The sequence below is a fragment of the Triticum urartu genome, chromosome 4A (assembly GCF_056163025.1).
Source record: "Triticum urartu cultivar PI428250 chromosome 4A, HENAU_Tu73, whole genome shotgun sequence".
NCBI classification, from domain to species: Eukaryota; Viridiplantae; Streptophyta; class Magnoliopsida; order Poales; family Poaceae; genus Triticum; species Triticum urartu.
Window position 1 is genome coordinate 11,860,189 of NC_141876.1, and position 15,303 is coordinate 11,875,491.

At 42.0% G+C, this 15,303-nt stretch overlaps 2 protein-coding genes across 5 annotated transcripts; one reads left to right on the forward strand and one right to left on the reverse strand.

Annotated features, from left to right (window-relative positions):
• Positions 1–4,302: 4,302 nt before the first annotated feature.
• On the forward strand, positions 4,303–10,254 carry LOC125550253 (ras-related protein Rab5A). The gene is made up of 7 exons (XM_048713210.2): positions 4,303–4,575; positions 5,152–5,229; positions 5,322–5,489; positions 6,495–6,543; positions 7,027–7,100; positions 9,536–9,629; positions 9,810–10,254. Exons 1-7 carry the CDS (start codon positions 4,534–4,536, stop codon positions 9,920–9,922), a joined length of 618 nt encoding a protein of 205 aa, XP_048569167.1. The 5' UTR covers positions 4,303–4,533; the 3' UTR covers positions 9,923–10,254.
• Positions 10,255–10,452: 198 nt separating this feature from the next.
• Positions 10,453–14,133, reverse strand: LOC125550252 (uncharacterized). Of its 4 annotated transcripts, none has more exons than XM_048713209.2 (9): positions 13,919–14,133; positions 13,064–13,195; positions 12,301–12,389; positions 12,061–12,196; positions 11,869–11,943; positions 11,552–11,673; positions 11,392–11,467; positions 11,068–11,127; positions 10,453–10,960 (listed from the first exon to the last, which is right to left on the reverse strand). In XM_048713209.2, the coding sequence occupies exons 2-9, from the start codon at positions 13,175–13,177 to the stop codon at positions 10,832–10,834; spliced, it is 801 nt and encodes a 266-aa protein (XP_048569166.1). In that variant the 5' UTR covers positions 13,178–13,195; positions 13,919–14,133; the 3' UTR covers positions 10,453–10,831. The 4 variants fall into 4 exon arrangements, with proteins under 4 accessions (XP_048569166.1, XP_048569165.1, XP_087373597.1 ...); XM_048713208.2 differs by having other exon boundaries at positions 13,866–14,133; XM_087517471.1 differs by having other exon boundaries at positions 13,064–13,231; positions 13,866–14,133.
• Between the last annotated feature and the right edge of the window lie 1,170 nt (positions 14,134–15,303).

The window sequence follows — 15,303 nt, forward strand, 5'->3', positions numbered from 1 at the left end:
ATGTTTATTGCAATACGGTTATTCATTTAAGTCAAAGAATAATTGCTATTCTGTTTACATAAATAAAACCTTCTGTGATCATACACCCAAGGTGAATGGTTTATTGAATCTCGATCATAGTGATACACATATTCATAATATTGAAGCCAAAAGATGCAAAGTTAATAATGATAGTGCGACCTATTTGTGGCACTGCCGTTTAGGTCATATTGGTGTAAAGTGCATAAAGAAACTCCATGCTGATGGACTTTTGAAATCACTTGATGCTTGCGAACCTTGCCTCATGGGCAAGATGACTATGACTCCGTTCTCCGGAACAATGGAGCGAGCAACTGACTTATTGGAAATTAATACATGTTGATGTATGTGATCCGATAAGTGTTGAGGCTCGCGGCGGGTATCGTTATTTTCTAACCTTCACAGATGATTTGAGCATATATGGGTATATCTACTTAATGAAACATAAGTCTGAAACATTTGAAAAGTTTAAAGGATTTCAGAGTGAAGTGGAAAATCATCATAACAAGAAAATAAAGTTTCTACGATCTGATTGTGGAGGTGAATATTTGAGTTACAAGTTTGGTCTTCATTTGAAACAATGTGGAATAGTTTCGCAACTCACGCCACCTGGAACACCACAGCATAATGGTGTGTCCGAACGTTGTAATCGTACTTTATTGGATATGGTGCGATCTATGATGTCTCTTACCGATTTACGACTATATTTTGGGGTTATGCATTAAAGACAACTTCATTCACGTTAAATAGGGCACCATCTAAATCCGTTGAGATGACACCGTATGAACTATGGTTTGGAAAGAAACCAAAGTTGTCGTTTCTTAAAGTTTGGGGTTGCGATGCTTATGTGAATAAGTTTCAAACTGATAAGCTCGAACCCAAATTGGAGTAGTGCGTCTTCATAGGATACCCAAAAGAAACTGTTGGGTACACCTTCTATCACAGATCCGAAGGCAAGATATTTTGTTGCTAAGAATGGATCCTTTCTAGAGAAGGAGTTTCTCTCGAAAGAAGTGAGTGGGAGGAAAGTAGAACTTGATGGGGTAATTGTACCTTCTCCTGAATTGGAAAGTAGTTCATCACAGAAATTAGTTCCATTGATTCCTACACCAATCAGTGAGGAAGCTAATGATGATGATCATGAAACTTCAGATCAAGTTACTACCGAACCTCGTAGGTCAACCAGAGTACGGTCCGCACCAGAGTGGTACGGTAATCCTGTTCTGTAAGTCATGTTACTAGACCATGACGAACCTACGAACTATGAGGAAGCGATGATGAGCCCAGATTTCGCAAAATGGCTTGAGGCCATGAAATCTGAGATGGGATCCATGTATGAGAACAAAGTATGGACTTTGATTGACTTGCCCGATGATCGGTGAGTCATTGAGAATAAATGGATCTTCAAGAGGAAGACGAACGATGATAGTAGTGTTATTATCTACAAAGCTTGAATTGTCGCAAAACGTTTTCGACAAGATCAAGGTGTTGACTACGATGAGATTTTCTCACTCGTATCGATGCTTAAAAGTCTGTGCGAATCATGTTAGCAGTTGCCGCATTTTATGAAATCTGGCAAATGGATGTCAAAACTGCATTCCTTAATGAATTTCTTAAAGAAGAATTGTATATGATGCAACCAGAAGGTTTTGTCAATCCTAAAGGTGCTAACAAAGTGAGCAAGCTCCAGCAATCCATCTATGGACTGGTGCAAGCATCTCGGAGTTGGAATATATGCTTTGATAAAGTGATCAAAGCATATGGTTTTATACAGACTTGCGGTGAAGCCTGTATTTACAAGAAAGTGAGTGGGAGCACTACAACATTTCTGATAAGTATATGTGAATGACATATTGTTGATCGGAAATAATGTAGAATTTTCTGAAAAGCATAAAGGAGTATTTGAAAGGAGTTTTTCAAAGAAAGACCTCGGTGAAGCTACTTACATATTGAGCATCAAGATAGATCAAGACGCTTGATATATTTTCAATGAGTACATACCTTGACAAGGTTTTGAAGTAATTCAAAATAGAACAGTCAAAGAAGGAGTTCTTGCCTGTGTTGCAAGGTGTGAAGTTGAGTAAAGAATCAAAACCCGACCACAGCAGAAAATAGAAAGAGAATGAAAAGTCATTCCCTATGCCTCAGTCATAGGTTCTATAAAATATGCTATGCTGTGTACCAGACCTATTGTGTACCTTACCATAAGATTGGCAAGAGGGTACAATAGTGATCCAGGAGTGGATCACTGGACAGCGGTCAAAAATATCCTTAGTGGAATAAGGAAATGTTTCTCGGTTATGGAGGTGACAAAGAGTTCGTCGTAAAGAGTTACGTCGATGCAAGCTTTGACACTGATCTGGATGACTCTAAGTCTCGATCTAGATACATATTAAAAGTGGGAGCAATTAGCTAGAGTAGCTCCATGCAAAGCATTGTAGACATAGAAAATTTGCAAAATACATACAACTCTGAATGTGGCAGACCCGTTGACTAAATTTCTCTCACAAGCAAAACATGATCACTCTTTGGGTGTTGATCACATAGCGATGTGAACTAGATTATCGACTCTAGTAAACCCTTTGGGTGTTAGTCACATAGAGATGTGAACTAATCACATAAAGATGTGAACTATTCGTGTTAAATCACATGACGATGTGAACTGGATTATTGACTCTAGTGCAAGTGGGAGACTGAAGGAAATATGCCCTAGAGACAATAATAAAGTTGTTATTTATATTTCCTTATATCATGATAAATGTTTATTATTCATGCTAGAATTGTATTAACCGGAAACTTAGTACATGTGTGAAATGCATAAACAAACAGAGTGTCACTAGTATGCCTCTACTTGACTAGCTCGTTAATCAAAGATAGTTAAGTTTCCTAGCCATGGACAAAGAGTTGTCATTCGATAAGCGGGATCACATCATTAGAGAATGATGTGATTGACTTGACCCATCCGTTAGCACGATGATCGTTACAGTTTCATTGCTCAGACTATGAGATTATGCAACTCTCGAATACCGGAGGAACACCTTGTGTGCTATCAAACGTCACAACGTAACTGGGTGATTATTAAGATGTTCTACAGGTGTCTCCGATGGTGTTTGTTGAGTTGGCATAGATCAAGATTATGATTCGTCACTCCGAGTATCGAGAGGTATCTATGGGCCCTCTCGGTAATGCACATCACTATAAGCCTTACAAGCAATGTGACTAATGAGTTAGTTACGGGATGATGCATTACGGAATGAGTAAAGAGACTTGCCGGTAACGAGATTGAACTAGGTATTGAGATACCGACGATCGAATCTCGGGCAAGTAACATACCGATGACAAAGGGAACAACGTATATCGTTATACGGTTTGACCGATAAAAATCTTCGTAGAATATGTAGGAACCAATATGAGCATCCAGGTTCCGCTATTGGCTATTGACTGGAGATGAGTCTCGGTCATGTCTACATAGTTCTCGAACCCGTAGGATCCACACGCTTAACGTTCTGTGACGATTTGTATTATGAGTTATGTGATTTGGTGATTGAAGTTTGTTCGGAGTCCCGGATGAGATCAGGGACATGACGAGGAGTCTCGAAATGGTCGAGAAGTTGTGATGTTGACGGTGACTTATGTTGTCAGCTCCGAGAGCTACGGATGCACACATGTGAAGGGATCATGAAGTTGCTTCGACATCGCAGTGGTCATGGTACTTCCTGCCACCACTCCTTCCGTGGTCTACGTTGTGATGGTCTCAAAGGGATTGAGTCTCATTAGCGTAAGATGGGTGGCTCTCGTACCAAGAGTTTTCATGGACCTAACCTAGTTTTGAAATGCGAAATGGGATAGAAAGGGAAGGGGGTCGGAGCGAGACACAAAGAACTCAAATAGGAATAGGACAATGGGATTATAGTTCTTGGATCCTCTTTTTGTGGTGTAAGGTTCGTGCAATGTAATTTAAGTATGCCTCCTCACTTAGCCAAGGGATAGCCGACTCCATTGCATACACTCTTGCAAAAGCCCTTGCGGCCCATGGGTCATAGCTACACATTTTATCCTTCTAGCCGACATCATTTGGTTAGTGATGCAGTAATGATGGTCATTTTTAACATAAAGATATATTTATGATGGTCATAACATATTTGGCTAGAGTTCACAAATTTAGAACGAGAAGAAGAAATCCAAACTTGTGCAAAGTTATACTTAGTCGTCGACACTTATTTTGGGTTGGAGAAAAGTATATTGGATCGGAGGAGTAATCTCTTTGAAATGGGAAATGCATTGCGCATACGAGCAGCGAAGGTTTGTGCTGAGCGTTAACGTAGGGAAGTCTAATTATACAGCTCTACAAGGGCGCACCTGAAAAAGTATTTTTCTTAAGCCAAAAAATAATAAAGAGAAACACATTTCACACGCGGAGAGCCAACAACCAATTCCCCAATTCGCCTCCTCGCGTGCGGTTTGATCTGCTTCAAGGTTCCGCGAGAACGCAGCGCTAATCCGGCGTCGAATCCGATGGCGGCCAGCGCCGGCAGCAAGATCCGCAACGCCAAACTGGTGCGAATTCTTATCTCTAGTGATCCGCCGCAGCCATTGACCACCGAATCGCCCGGGCTGGATCTTGATCGCTACTTCCTAGTAGAAGTATCTGACTAGTTTTTGGTGTGATGTCTCGTGGTGGTGCTCCCGATCACTTGTCGAGTGCACAATTGACGATGGTGTCGCTGCTGTTACGACGGCTAATAATATCATGTAGTAAGACTAATAGATTATGTTTGCTGGGGAATTCTCCAGTAGAAGATGTTGTTCTGCGCCAGTAGCCACACTTTCTTTTTCAGTCTCTGTTAGCTTGGAGTATTAGTAACTCTTGTCTTTGGGGGTGCAAAATGTATGTGAAGATATGCTCATTAATTTCTCTTTTCTTGACTTCAATGTTTCACAAGCAAGGTGATTTTGAGATCATAAATGTTTCCCAGTTCTTATCTAAATTCCATTTTGATGGTCAGTTTTACGGCAAATTGCTAACTTACGTTCCGAGTACTATTTTTTTTAGTGTGAAACATATTGATTTTGCGCTGTTAGAATCTCGTGGGCTGTGAAATGCCAATGTTTTACTATGCTCGGATTTTTCAGGTTCTTCTTGGCGATGTGGGTGCTGGGAAATCCAGCCTGGTGCTTCGGTTTGTAAAAGGACAATTTGTTGAATTCCAGGCAAGTCGGCTGATACGCTCCTTTTGTTGAACATAATATATCTGTAGGTTTTGTTCTGAACATGATCATTGTATTGGTCTATTTGTCTTCAGGAATCGACAATTGGAGCGGCTTTCTTCTCTCAAACATTGGCTGTTAATGACGAGACTGTGAAGTTTGAAATTTGGGATACTGCTGGGCAGGAGAGGTATCACAGCTTGGCCCCCATGTACTACAGGGGTGCTGCCGCAGCCATAGTTGTCTATGACATCTCGAACCAGGTTAGTAAAATGGAATTGGTTTACCTGTTCCGGTGATAAAATAATAGGTCTCGATGACAGTCTCCTATTATTTGCATGTTAGTTGCTTTGGCGAATGAACAATGGTTATGAATCCTTACAGAAGTACGTTTAGTTGTGAGTTCAATTGGGGAATTAAAAGGGAACCAAGAATAATTGTAGCAGGGGCAGTAAAGTCAGGCAAGGTAGTAGTCTCCAGATGGCGTGATTTAGTTCTCAGGCACTTGGGTAAAATCTGACAACTTGGTTTCTTCAGTCACTAATCTGTTCCAAGAGAAAGAGAGATAGTGAAACTATGGAGAAGAGAAAACATTATTCAAGTAGACCTGCACTTGCTTACCTTGTATTGCAAAAGAGTGTGTATGCCTGTGAGAACTGCAGGGTGCCGTACTTCATAACAGTAAAAATGTGACAGGGGCTACGATTTTGTATGGATGACACCATAAATGAAGTTACAAAATTTTGTGATGGTTAAGTTTGTTGTTTACTTGCCAGCAATGAGTGGGTCTTGGTGAGAACATGGTAGAAATATCTAGTTTTGCTTCCATGCATTCTCTGAAAGTTTTGAGCTTTTAACACACTTAAGTACTAGTGCATTTAACTGGTTACTAGTGGTTGATCCATGTGGAATACCTTGGATGGTTTATATTCCTTTGTTGCACATGAGGTTAACAATCCATAGTTAATGCCTTAACGGGCATTGATAATACTTAGTTGACGACTAATACACGGTATTCCTCAAAATAGTTCTCGACTATGGATGTATGTTTGCTGTGGTGCTGTTTCAACGAGTTTTTAGTTATCATGGAACCTCTTCTGTTTTAGCATGTTCGCACCACATATGCACTTTGTGTTTGCTGCTTCATGTTGTAATTCTATTATGTGCTTGAAGAAGCATTAACTTAATCTAGAAGCAGTATAGCTACCGCTAAGTGCAGGGATGATCCCATTAAGATATCATGTAACTTTTAATATTTTTACCTTCAGGCATCCTTCACCCGAGCAAAGAAATGGGTTCAAGAACTTCAAGCTCAAGGTACTCCACTTTATCATTTGAAGACATGTCATGCCTGATGTTTGATCATGTCTGCTCAGTAACTGTATGACTAACCAGCTCCTCAAATAGTTAGCTTGTACGAAATCCATTTTGTAAGTGCTCTGTGTTTCTGGATTTGATGATAAGACTAATATGCAGTTTGAGTCACTTTAGGTTTGTGTTTTCCACATGTTTATGAAATTAAGCTGCATTTTATTTGGTCTGCACACTTTGTTTTGTTTACACTTCTATTTTGGCTACAAAGATCATCATGTTTAAGTTATTATAAATTTCCACTTATACTCACATTTGACTTCTTTGCTCATTTCACGTTTGTGATTTTGGATCTTTTCTGAAAATATTTGCGCTTTTGGATCTGATTAATGGTAGTATAAATACCAATAGTTAACAGAATCAGGCCATGTGAAAGGTTTTGTCGCTTGTTAATACAGACATATTAATTTAACCTTTTCATTGTTGTAGGAAACCAGAATACAGTAGTGGCTCTTGCTGGCAACAAAGCTGATTTGCTTGAGGCGAGGGAGGTTCAAATAGAGGTATGTAGTCCATTTTCTTGCTGGTTGCTTTCAACCTTCCCAGTCTAGTATTGTACTATGTTTCACTGTTCTATTTCACCGATGTTTAATTTTCTGCCATTGAAAATAGATATGGTGTTGTCAACTAGTAATTCAAATAATCTTCCTTTCATACTATAATATGCACCGTCAGCATCACATCATATCATTCTTATTTCTGTTTATTTGGGGTTCAACAGTTGTACACAGAAAATCTCTCTGTGAGCACATTAAATCCACCTTGTATTTTAATCTGTTTAGTTGTAACATTTACACAGAACCTTATAATTTGAAGGCAAATACTTGATATTACACTTTCACATTGTATTTAGTTTTCACAACTTCCTACTGTGGAGCATCTTGATGCACATATCTGCGTTCTTTCCTGAAGACGGTATTACCATCATTTAGTCTTTTGTGCCTTGCTTGCTTTAGTTACAGGGAATTTTACACATTTGCCAAGACAATCAAAAGTAATGTATTTATGTTTCCTGCAGCATCTAAGGCCTCCTTTGGTTTGTAGGATTTTTGTAGGAATTCTATAGGATAGGATTTGCAAAGGAAAAATTCCTTTGAAGCCCTTTGGTTTGTAGGAATGGATTCCTATTCCTATGTAGGATAGGAATCAATCCTTCACGTTTTGGAGGAAAAAAACATTAGCCTAGACTCAATGGAAAAAATCCTATCCTATGCACCAAATGACATCTCTTTCTCTATAGGAATTGACATGCATGTCATCTCACTTCCTATGATTTTCCTATTCCTATAAGGCTTCTTTTGGTTCATAGGATAGGATTATCATAGGAATAGGAATTTTGTAGGAAATGAGATGGCATGTATCTCAAATCCTATGAGTAGGAATAGGAAACGAGATGTCATTTGGTTGACATCAAAGGAATTTTTCCATTGAGTCTAGGCTCATTTTTATTTTCCTATGAAATGTGGAGGATAGGAACAAATCCTATGTAGGAATAGGAATCTATTCCTATGAACCAAAGGGCTCTAAAGGAAAAAATCCTATAAGAATCCTATCCTCTAAAATTCCTATGAAATTCCTCCAAACCAAAGGAGGCCTAAAATTCCTATCCTATGAACCAAAGAAGGCCTAAACATTTTTTAAGAAATTAAAGACGGCCAGGATACCATTATTTACTACTATCAGCACGTTCATGCTATCTGTTTTTCTGTAGTTTTGATGAAATTGTTTTGGTAGTAGTAAATATGGTGGTACTCCTACCAACCATTTCAAATGATAAGGCACACTCCCTAAATTGCATACTGAAGGGCATGAATGTTTTCTGCTGTGATTCAGAAAACAAGGCGCAGAAAGAAATTAGCACTAGTTTTGACGAAAATAACCCTGAGTCCACAGCCCTTTCCCCCTCTAATCATGTGCCGGCTTAATTACCTTGTGCACTAACAGCCCAACGTCCTTGAATCCAACTAGGAAAATTAAGTACAGCCCAGCGATTAATTAGGGGCAAGATTGGAAAGAAATCTAACGGAAGGGAGTATGATTTTTTCCAACTCTTTTTACAGTATTAGGCGCGCATATGAGAATTTATTGGTGTTTCTCGTTTTTTCCACTTATCACTTCTCGAGCATTTGTAAGCTATGCTCTCACTGACTAGCAGGGAATATTAAGTTATGACAAGTATAGCTTGGTCATTTTCACATCTCTCTTTTCATGATTTGTACAGCTCATTTTGCCCAACCTGGAGGGGATTAAACTAGCCAGGCTGGGCTATTATTGGAAAAAGCAAAACTCCGTGTTTAGTTTGGTATCAAAGCCTCACGTTCGACAGGCAGTTGGTTGTCCCTCACGTAGCACCAGCTTGCTTGCCCACGCAAGAGAGCTGATTTGGCTCTCTGCACTGTCAAGAATTTATTGGCAGTTAAGGGCAACCATGCCAAGGAAAGCAAGAGTGATCATCTCCCTACCAAATGTCTCCTCTTTGCCCAAAAAACGTCTCCTCCTTGCCGAGCAAGGCTATAACTAATTTTTCCTAAGTTCCAAACGCACCCTTAATTTTTATGCTTACTCGGGGTCTTACAATTTGAAGGGGAGCCTTGGCGCAGTGGTAAAGCTGCTGCCTTGTGACCATGAGGTCACGGGTTCAAGTCCTGGAAACAGCCTCTTACAGAAATGTAGGGAAAGGCTGCGTATTATAGACCCAAAGTGGTCGGACCCTTCCCCGGACCCTGCGCAAGCGGGAGCTACATGCACCGGGCTGCCCTACTCGGGGTCTTACAATTTGCAACAGAGGGAGTATGGAAGCAGGAAGTATGAAGTTATGACAAGAGAATGTGCTACTTCATGTTGCTTGCCGCATTTGGTTTACTTGTTGTGGGTGTTTTTTTATCAGCTCAGGTAGCTGTTCTATATTTATGTGTGACATGAGGTTCATTTACTGCAGGAAGCCAAGACGTATGCGCAGGAGAATGGCCTCTTCTTCATGGAAACATCTGCTAAAACTGCAACCAATGTGAATGACATATTTTATGAGATTGGTGAGTCCACTTTCTACGGGCTGTTGGTTTCTGGACCGAAAATCTCTAAGCCGCAGTGCAGTCCACCGTTACCTTGCTCCACCTTTTGCCCCTTAACATAAGACTTTTGTCTTCTTTTTTTACGTGTTTGCATTGATGTTATATGATTAGATGCTAATGTTTCATCGATTCCCATTGCAGCGAAGAGATTGCTGCAAGGGCAGGCAGCGCAGAACCCACAGGCGGCGGGGATGGTTCTCTCCCAGAGACCCAATGAGAGAGTGGTCAGCGCGGCTTCGTGCTGCTCCTCCTGAAGCATCGTATATTTGGTCACATTCGTCGTCTGAGAAATTTTGGGAGAGGAATCTCGACAAACTATCCTGAAAGCGCCTCTTGCTCCTGTGCCTTATCTGACATACTCTTAAGCGCTACCGTGCCCACCTGTCTTTTCTTTTTCGTTCATGTGTTTGTCATGTAAATGCCCATACTAGAATGCCGCTGCAGATATCTTAAGTGAGAGTTACCTCCAAAGTGGTTGATTGTGTCCCCCAGTAATTGTTGCTCCTAAGTTTGATGTTCAGATAGTATGCAACAGGTTATTCAACAGAGAATACAGCTGCATCGTGTGTGTAGGAATTTTATATTAGTTGATGGGGTCAGTTTGGAGATGGTTTGCAGAAAATTTCAACCAAATTTTGCAGCAAAGAGCGAATATAGCAAAATTTGACCAGGAAACAGGTAATGTGCAGGGGAATGCAACAACCATGGACACAAATCTACCCATTTTTACACATCCCAGGAATAACAACAGCTTATATATAATATCTCAAATTAGATTATCAAATTTAGTATGAATAAGAGATGCAATGGAATTATCTCCTGGCCTGGTATACACAGATTGCAGGATTGGAATAGGAACTTCAGTACAGTGCCAAACTGGCCAGGAAATCCCAGCTCATGGAAAATAGCGCGATTTAGCCTAATCTAACTTGTTTGCTAGTATTTTACATATTCACTTTCCCTAGTTACGCCGATATGTTCATAACTTTGCACATCAAGGTCTCAAGCAGCACTGCAGGAACACCAACCAAGTTGGCGTTGTACTTCCGGTCTGCAAAGCCTAATTCATATATTCGTAACTTTACATATTCAAGTCACACGCAGTGCAGCATGGCAGGAACACCCAGTTATGTTGCACTTCTGGTCCGCAAAGCCTACTCCGATTACGACCATTTCGACAGTGTTTTCATTACCCCTTTCAAAATCTTCGTAAACCACATTGCGTTCATGACAAAGAGCACCGACGGCACGGTCAGTGTCAGGTAATAACCAAATGCGTGCATCTTCATTATCTGTTGTGAAATCAAATGAAAAGCAGGTAAAATTGTGTCAGATGGCATATGGATGTTGTGTACTAAGGAAAACTGAATTAGCGCATTTCAATGAAGATCTCTAGTACCTGGCTGTAGTGCAAATAGATGTGGTAAAATACATACAGGAACAAAAATATCCTTGCCACCTGAAAGAAGTAGACCAATGCTATGATAAAAAGAAAAGATCGCACCACCAAATACTAGTGCAAGAACCCTACTAGTATAACAACCAAGCAGTGAAGTTACTTTGTCAATGCAACTATATGACTGCATGAGGTTACTCACAAATTATGAATGTAAAGCAGTTCTTCAATTTCTACTGATCTGATCCCTTTATTATACTGGTTTACTGAATTTCATGATTTTTCTTTGTTTACAGAACATTCAAGACAGTTCAAAGAAATACTCACCAGCCATACAACAAATATCAAAATACCATTAATCAAGTAGGCGCTCGACTTCTTCAATCCAGCGGTGTCAAGGAACCTTAAAACAAAGAACAATGCATTTCAATCAACACTACATGAGAAATTATTTCAGAGAAAAGTTGAAATTCATTCACTTGTTTACCATCTCATGTTGATTTCAGGGGTGGTTGTTTCTGAAATAAGAATCATGTATGTGTAAAACTGCCCCTCCCCTGACAACATTGTGTAGGCTATTGCAACCAGAGAAAGAGTATGATGGAGTACCTGAAACGGAAACACACAACCATAAGCAGTTGCTTGTCACAAACAAGTTAGCAAATATCTAGACCGTTGACAAATAATAATATTTTGAACCGAATCGTTGCCAAATTATAGCATGGACTTATTTCAAGTATAATCAGATTGAAGTTAAATCTAGTTCACTAACGAATTGCATATATGTAAGATTTGGTCACCTACATATTCCATTCCACCAAGGGAAGGAAACAACCAGAAGATCATTGCAAGATCAGTGATGAAGTAACCCACAGAAACCTGTAAAGCACACAACCAGGACACACATGTGAACTGAGCAATGAAACAAAAGTCCAGCTTGAAAAGTATAAACTTTAGTGACCAATCATAATACATGTTAAGAGGGTTAGCCAGTACCCCTAATGCAGAGGTGGAGATGATCGAACTGCGGAATGTAATAGGCCCATTAAGGCGATCAGAGAAAAGATCTGTAGATGCAACAAGATATACTGATACTGCTGCGATAAAGATCGCATGTGCACTGGACATACCCCTGAAACAGGTATAATTGGTTGTCAGTTTGCCGCTATGAAATCTGTGAAAAGAAAATATCATGACTGGAGCAACATATATGTACTAGCTAGCTGTAAGACTGACCTGTTGTTCCATTCAACACGCTGTATTTTTGTCAAAGAAGAATAGCCCTTGAAGTAGAATGAGCTCAATATCCGTGTGAGGTCATAAGCCTACAGGATAAAACATAGCCTTTTATCACAGGAAGAAACTAGAAATATGCTCATGAATGATTGAGAACTGGTTTGTGAAGTCAAAAGTGGTTGACGCTAGTGTAAATTGATATAGACAGCAGCCAGTAGATACTGATGTAAAGTAAATCGTGCCACATTTAAAAGTTCTGAGATTAACGAAGATGGAAAAATATGGTTGAAGGTTGAGTCACAACTCACAATCCCAAGTTTTTTCTTGTTCTATGTCCTTAATGAACAAAAGGAACAGAAGTTGATTCAACTTGACAGATATTTTCTGGATTTAATGGTGTTTAAACTTTCGTAAACTTATTAAAACACAAAGTTAAGATTGCAATAACATCAAGAATATGTGTAGCGAAGGGGAAAATTAGTACTATGTTCAACAGCACATTAACTGGACCTCTGTAAAAAGGAAGTACTTACTAAGAATTAATTTTTGTGTGCACAGTTAAGACCATTAGTTCTGTTATAACAGACCAGTATCTATCTAGTCCTATTTGTGGTAACTAGCCTGCCATACATAAGTACTGGACGCTCCAGTGTTATTCCTTGGGGCTGGTGTAAACAAAGCTCTTGAGTATAAACGATGTTCTCATGGTTACAATCATCATCAGCTCTAACTTGGAAACCACAAGGATGGATGAAATTAGTACCATCTTGCAGAGGAAAACGCCGATGAGCACGGAGGTGTAGGGGACGAGCGGGTCGGCGAGCAGGTAGTCCCTCATCATCGCCTGCGCTTGGTTGCTGTAGGCCGCCATCGCCATCCTCGCGGATCAAAACGCCTGCGTCGTCACAGAACACACGCTGAGAAGATGAACCTGCATTCATTCGTTCATTCAGAGAACAACATCCCACGGAACACCACGAGCGGATCTCGCCACGCGCTGCCTCCAACACGCGCTGCTGCTAGTACTAGTACACGGCCTGCTATGATGATCATCGCGCGAAGCTATCCATCCCCATTGGCGTCTCCCCTGTGGCCCGGTCGAGAAGGCGGAGGCCCCAATCCGATCAGACGCGCTCCTGGCAAATCGACGGTGATCGAAGCATGGCTCACGGCCTCCGTGGCTGCGACTCTGTGAGCGAGCGCATTGGCAAGCTCGGTGCTTGCCGGAATAAATCGGCAGCGCGGGCGGATCTCCATTCGCGGGAGCACCACGCGCGGAGATAATGCAGCCGCACGCTACCAAACGGCCAAAAGAACGCACACCGCACCATCAATCAAAGGGGGGGAAAGCAAACAGAAGCTCCACCGAGGAGACCCTGCCCCCAAGAACAAGAGCAAGAGCAAGAAACCCCACCGCCGAAAGCAGCAGCAGCAGCAGCAGCAGGCGGAGGAAGCCAGCCAAATCCAAACCGCAGGAGGAGCCGCGGAAGCGCGAGATCCGGGCGAGAGGAGGCGGTCAACAGACCAAGAAAGGGCCAGGACAGGAGCCAAGAAACGATCCGCACCTCTTGCTGGGGAGGAGCCGCGCGGGGGGAGGGAGGGAGGGAGGGAGCCCTACTACACGCGCGCCGCGGGGACGGGGACGGGGGGGAGGCTCCGCTCCATTGCTTGCTGTCCTCCCGGTGAGCTGGGGCGGCGCTGTCCGGGGCTGGCGGCGAGCACGAGAGCTGGTGGGGGAGAGGAGGAGCAGAGCGGCTGGCTGGCGAGCGAAGACTACTCCTATGTTGCTTGAAGAAGGAAAAGCTCGGTGCCACCATCCACCCATCCATCCGCCCCTTTTTGCCTCATTTGTAACCACCGCATTGAATACTGATTTGGTGCGATAAACCGTCGTGTCGTGTCGACCAGTAGTTTAGCAAGTGAGATCGAGCTGGCTTCGTGATCGTGCGGGGCAGGAGAGGGGGGAAAGCTGACTGATTGCCGAGGGTTCCCGCTAATCATTGTGTGTGTGGCACGCCGCAAAGCTCGGCGGTGGGAGGGGCTAAAGGGTCATTTTCACATACCGTGGAACCACCGCATTTGGAGCTAGGTTTTCGTGAGACCGCCGTCCATATTTTTCCATAAAAAATTTACATGTTCGCATAACACATAATCCCCGCATTTCGAGCTAAATTTTCGTAAATCCACCAGGGTTTTTCCCATGTTCACATCGAGGGCATCACACAAGCCACTGATTGATTGTCTGGTAAATATAAGTTGAGGCGGCCCGTGCTGATCTGATCGGCGCGAATCAGTTGTCGGTGTCGTTTGGCTGGACCGTTAAGGTGGGTTTAGGGTCCACCCTCACCGATCCTCGCTCCGCTCTCTCACACACTCTTGTTCTGTCATTAACCGGCAATCTATGTCACCGAGCACGTCGGAGAGAGATGAGTGAAGATTGCTAACATGTGGGCCTTATAACGACCTTCATGGTTTAGTCAAATGGCGTTGGAATTTAATGTCAGGTTGGCACTTACGTTGTAGGCCGACCGGGTGTGAACTAACTTTTCCTCGAGAAACTCATGTTTGTTGGGCTATCATCCATGAAGCATTGCTTAAGAATACATATATATATATATATATATAAAATTCTTTTGGGGGGAAATGGTCGAACCAACGGTTTTTAGGAAACTTTTATTTCTTGCGGAAAGGCCAAATGCCGTGAAGCACCATTGGATCGAGGATGAGGGTGGGAGGGCTCGTTCTACGTCGGTGACGCCGTCGACGACCGGGATCGAAACCTAAACTAAAAACCTCACCCTACCTATAGCTGTCCGAAAACAGCAGGGTCCCCGTCGTCAATGGAGGGAGAGGGAACAGGTGATCTCTGAGAGAAGGAGGTAGATCGCCGCCCTAGTTCCTTGGGGTGGGGGAGAAAAAGTCTATAGTTTTTAAGAAAAAAACTTGCCTGGGCTATGATGGTTTTGTGTACTAACTAACTTGTTGGTCATGTTTGATTTTGCC

Coding starts and splice junctions, on each gene's coding strand:
- LOC125550253 (XM_048713210.2), top strand. CDS start 4,534: ATGGCGGCCAGCGCCGGCAGCAAGATCCGCAACGCCAAACTG. Junction 5,230..5,321: donor GACAATTTGTTGAATTCCAG/GCAAGTCGGCTG, acceptor ATTTGTCTTCAG/GAATCGACAATTGGAGCGGC. Junction 5,490..6,494: donor TCTATGACATCTCGAACCAG/GTTAGTAAAATG, acceptor TTTTACCTTCAG/GCATCCTTCACCCGAGCAAA.
- LOC125550252 (XM_048713209.2), bottom strand. CDS start 13,177: ATGGCGATGGCGGCCTACAGCAACCAAGCGCAGGCGATGATGAGGGAC. Junction 11,944..12,060: donor TCTCCACCTCTGCATTAGGG/GTACTGGCTAAC, acceptor TGTGCTTTACAG/GTTTCTGTGGGTTACTTCAT. Junction 11,128..11,391: donor TGATATTTGTTGTATGGCTG/GTGAGTATTTCT, acceptor TACTTCTTTCAG/GTGGCAAGGATATTTTTGTT.